Source organism: Macrobrachium rosenbergii, chromosome 44 (assembly GCF_040412425.1).
Source record: "Macrobrachium rosenbergii isolate ZJJX-2024 chromosome 44, ASM4041242v1, whole genome shotgun sequence".
NCBI classification, from domain to species: domain Eukaryota; kingdom Metazoa; phylum Arthropoda; class Malacostraca; order Decapoda; family Palaemonidae; genus Macrobrachium; species Macrobrachium rosenbergii.
In genome coordinates this window covers 33,773,491-33,778,069 of record NC_089784.1, presented here as the reverse complement: position 1 = coordinate 33,778,069, position 4,579 = coordinate 33,773,491, and the positions used below count along the sequence as shown (strand labels likewise).

The 4,579-nt window shown below is 42.7% G+C and overlaps 1 protein-coding gene across 1 annotated transcript; it reads left to right on the top strand.

The window, feature by feature from the left end:
- Positions 1–1,544: 1,544 nt before the first annotated feature.
- On the top strand, positions 1,545–4,263 carry LOC136829585 (neurofilament heavy polypeptide-like). Its single transcript, XM_067088433.1, has 2 exons — positions 1,545–1,721; positions 3,793–4,263. Exons 1-2 carry the CDS (start codon positions 1,545–1,547, stop codon positions 4,261–4,263), a joined length of 648 nt encoding a protein of 215 aa, XP_066944534.1.
- The last annotated feature ends 316 nt before the right edge of the window (positions 4,264–4,579 follow it).

Below are 4,579 nucleotides of genomic sequence, written 5' to 3'. Positions count from 1 at the left end.
ATACTTTTACTGTCAATTTTGTTTCAGCACTGAATGACCTCATTGGTCCCAGTGCTTGGCCTTTGGCCCAAATTCTATATTCAACTCAACAAGCGCCACCCTTCCTCAGGTGCTGGATGCCAGAAATGAAAAGGAGTAACATTCCTTCTGTGTGGCTGCTGTTTAGCTATTTTGAATGTGACTCCATACAGTAAAGCAGAGAAAATGGATGATATAGTCTGTTTGTTTAAGTAGAGTTAAGTGGATGTTATTGGCCTTAACAGAAGTGAAAGTTCAAGGTTTGCGGTAGTGGGATGATGGTCACAGGCTGATTGTGCTTGGGGTGGTGCTTGTAGTGTCCGGTACTAGTGATGGGCGACAGACTATAAAGGTTATTACTACGAGGTTTTTATGGGCAATCCTGAGTGTGGCAAAAGAAAAAAGTTGCGGCAAAAAGTGTACAGTACTTGGTCTAGGAATAGAAAAGACAACCTGGAAATCTGAATTTCTGCCTGGCTAGTGATATTAGGTGATTTAAATGCACCTAGTGACAATGAAAGGTATTGCCTAGCTCCTCATGAATATCCTGGATGAGAATAAAATGCAAATGTGGGTGACAAAACCATGATTAGGTTGTCATGGAATTCCTGGGCTGACTGTTTCGAAAGGGGCTTGCCGTTGGAAATACAATATTTCCAGGAAAGAATATTAATATGTGCTTTGGGAAAGGGACAACGTTTAGGGAAAAATATGCAGACTATTTTAGTTCACTGATGTAAGTGATGACAAGAAGCGTAGCTAGAGGCGTATCTCATCATTAGCAGGTTGAAGAAGTGGAAATAGTTAACAGCTTTTAGGTGGAGAGTGTCGGAGAGCTGTTCGAAGTGGGATCAGTGTAGGGAGAATTTTGTGAAGTAATGTGGCTGTAGGAGGGTAGGAAGAGTGGATGGAAGCAGAAGGTGGCGGGTTGATGGACTTCCAGGCTTAGCAACTCAATGACTGGACTGACTGCCTGACGGAATGACTGACTGACTGGACTAACTGACTGGCTGGCTGACTGACTGACTGACTGACTAACTGACAGGAATCTGTGACCGGACTGATTTAGCGACAGACTGACTTGCTGACTGGACTGACTGACTGACTGACTCGCTGACTGGCTGACTGACTCGCTGACTGACTTGACTATTTGACTGACTGATTGTCTGACTGATTGGTTAGCTTACTGATTGACAGACTGACAGGCTTACTGACTGATTGCTTAGCAGACTGACTGACATTGTGACAAGCTTATGACTGAACTGACTGGACTGACAAGCTTATGACTGAACTGACTGGACTGACTGATTGCTCAGCTGATTGACTGACAGACTGACTTAAAAAGGAGTTAGCAGAGGAACATTTGCAAGATGAAGAGATGATCCTGTGGTAGAATACTAGAAGATGAATGAGGTAGTCACTGACTGGACTGGACTGGACTGACTGGCTGACTTACTGACTGACTTAGGAGTTAGTGGCGCTGTCGCAAGATCAGAAATAATCATCAAGTGGTAGAAAACCAGGAGATGAACGAGGTGGTCACAGACGAATCAAGCGAAGGGAAGTTGGACTTAGAATGTACAGGGGCCAATTTCGGTGCTGTAGAGAGGAACATAATTGCACAGGACTACAGATACAGGGAAAAGGCTAATGAACAAATCGGTCTCAGAATAAAAGATACGCGTGTAGAGGCGTTTGTGAAGGTAAGGAAGACTGTGTGTAAGTGAAGTGTTTGTTGAATCCTTCCACACCTTACGTTTTTCATAAGATCCGGTTAATTAGCGTTTGTGATCTTATCAAAACCGTTAATACACACGCATATATGTATATACATATGAATTTTGATCACATACACCGTGGCTTTTTTCATATTCACAAATACTAAACTAAAAATGTCTTTTAATGTCCAATTTTCTCTGCTTCGGGAATATCACCGAAGGGGAATTATAATTTATATGAACGATTAGGCACTGGGTGCAGAGTCGTGTATCAGTTATAATTCCCCTCCGGTTATATTCCCGTTGTAGAGCTAATGGGATATTAAGAGATTTTGTAGCTTAATTTTTGTGAATGTATATACATTCATATATATACAAATATATATGTATATATATGTATTGTGTACATATGTATGTATATATTTGCATGTGTATGTATACATATATACATATATTTCATATATGTATATATATATATATATATATATATTATATATAAGTATTTATACGCCTATATACATCCCTCTGTGGTTTTCGGTCACCCAAATTCGGCCAATCGGAAAATGCTCCGTAACAGACCCAAATTAATCATCACATTCTGGGGATTGCAAGTCGCCGAGGACTTCGGAAACTGCAAGAAATCCCCCGCGAACGACTCACTCAGGGATGGTCCCGTCACGTCCCGTCCAGAGGACATTGGGAATCTTTTGTACGTTTTCGAGAATCGTATGACATACTGCCTCGAGGGAGCTACGTAATCTTCGCCTGCGCAGTTTGATATCGTTATCAAAGTGTTCATGGAACTGAATGCGGGTAAGCGAATCTGGCTGGCAAGTTACTACAATGGTTAAATGTATAATTATTACATAAACATCGCATTGCCCTAATCCCTGCATGCGGTAGTGCCGTCAGTTCACTTCACGCGGTGCTCTGTAGGCATGACTTATAGGGTTCATTTGTGGCGTCCCTTCGGCCCCTAGCTGCAACCCTTTTCGTTCCTTTGACTGTACCTCCGTTCATATTCTTTTTCTTCCAACGTACGCTTATCTTCCCTCTCCTAACAATTGTTCCATAGTGCAACTAACAGGTTTTCCTCCTGCTACACCTTTAAAACCTTTTCATTCTCAGTTTCCCTTTCGGCGCTGAATGGCCTCATGGGTACCAGCGCTTGTCCTTTGGCCTAAATTTTGATTTCACTCCATCCCATTGCCCTGATGGGATTAATGTCAACGTCGATGTCTCAGGTGTGACAGATCACTAGTCTTTCTTATAATGTCTGTATCTAAGGCTGAAAAAGTAACCGAAGTAAAGTAAAGCGATTTTTTTTATACTTTTTTTGCTAAAGAATTAGAGTGAATTCTCGCCTTCGCTGAAGCAGGTCCACAGAATTAAATAGTTTATTTTTCATTGTAATAATATAATAGGGTTGCGTGCAGTTGCGACAGTAATTTTAGGAGGAATTTAACCACGAGAAAAGCCGTGGTTGGAATAACTCACGAAATGGTAGTGTTGCTGTTGATTCTATTTTCGTGTTTTTATCTGGTTCACAAGTGTGATGAAAGTCTAAGCATCTATTTTTTGTAATTGGAGAAATCCCCCCAAGAGCAGAAGAATTCCCCCAAGAGGAGAAGAAATCCCCCCAAGAGGAGAAGAATTTCCCCAAGAGGAGAAGAAATCCCCCAAGAGTAGAAATCCCCAAGAGGAGAAGAAATCCCCCAAGAGGAGAAGAAATCCCCCAAGAGGAGAAGACATCCCCCAAGAGAAGAAATCCCCAAAGAGGAGGAGAAATCCCACCCAAAGAGAAGAAATCCCCCAAAGAGGAAAAGCAATCGCCCCCGAGGAGAAGAAATCCCCCAAAGAAGAGAAAAAATCCTTCCCAAAGAGGAGAAGAAATCCTCCCCAAAGAGGAGAAGAAATCCCCCCAAAAGAGGAGAAGAAATCCCCCCAAAAGAGGAGAAGAAATCCCCCCAAAGAGGAGAAGCAATCTCCCCAAAGAGGAGAAGAAATCCCCAAAGAGAAGAAATTCTCCTAAAGAGGACAAGAAATTCTCCTAAAGAGGACAAGAAATTCTCCTAAAGAGGAGAAGAAATCCCCCGAAAGAGGAGAAGAAATCCTCCTAAAGAGGAGAAGAAATCCCCCTAAAGAGGAGAAGAATTCCCCCAAGAGGAGAAGAAATCCCCCAAGAGGAGAAGAATTTCCCCAAGAGAAGAAGAAATCCCCCAAGAGTAGAAATCCCCAAGAGGAGAAGAAATCCCCCAAGAGGAGAAGAAATCCCTCAAGAGGAGAAGAAATCCCTCAAGAGGAGAAGAAATCCCCCAAGAGGAGAAGAAATCCCCCAAGAGGAGAAGAAATCCCTCAAGAGGAGAAGAAATCTCCCAAGAGAAGAAATCCCACCCAAAGAGAAGAAATCCCCCCAAAGAGGAAAAGCAATCGCCCCCGAGGAGAAGAAATACCCCCAAGAAGAGAAGAAATCCTCCCCAAAGAGGAGAAGAAATCCCCCCAAAAGAGGAGAAGAAATCCTCCCTAAAGAGGAGAAGAAATCCCCCCAAAAGAGGAGAAGAAATCCCCCCAAAAGAGGAGAAGAAATCCCCCCAAAGAGGAGAAGCAATCTCCCCAAAGAGGAGAAGAAATCCCCAAAGAGAAGAAATTCTCCTAAAGAGGACAAGAAATTCTCCTAAAGAGGAGAAGAAATCCCCCTAAAGAGGAGAAGAAATCCCCCTAAAGAGGAGAAGAAATCCCCCTAAAGAGGAGAAGAAAACCCCTAAAGAGGAGAAGAAATCCCCCAAAAGAGAAGAAATCCCCCCAAAGAGGAGAAGAAATCTCCCTCAAAGAGGAGGAGAAAT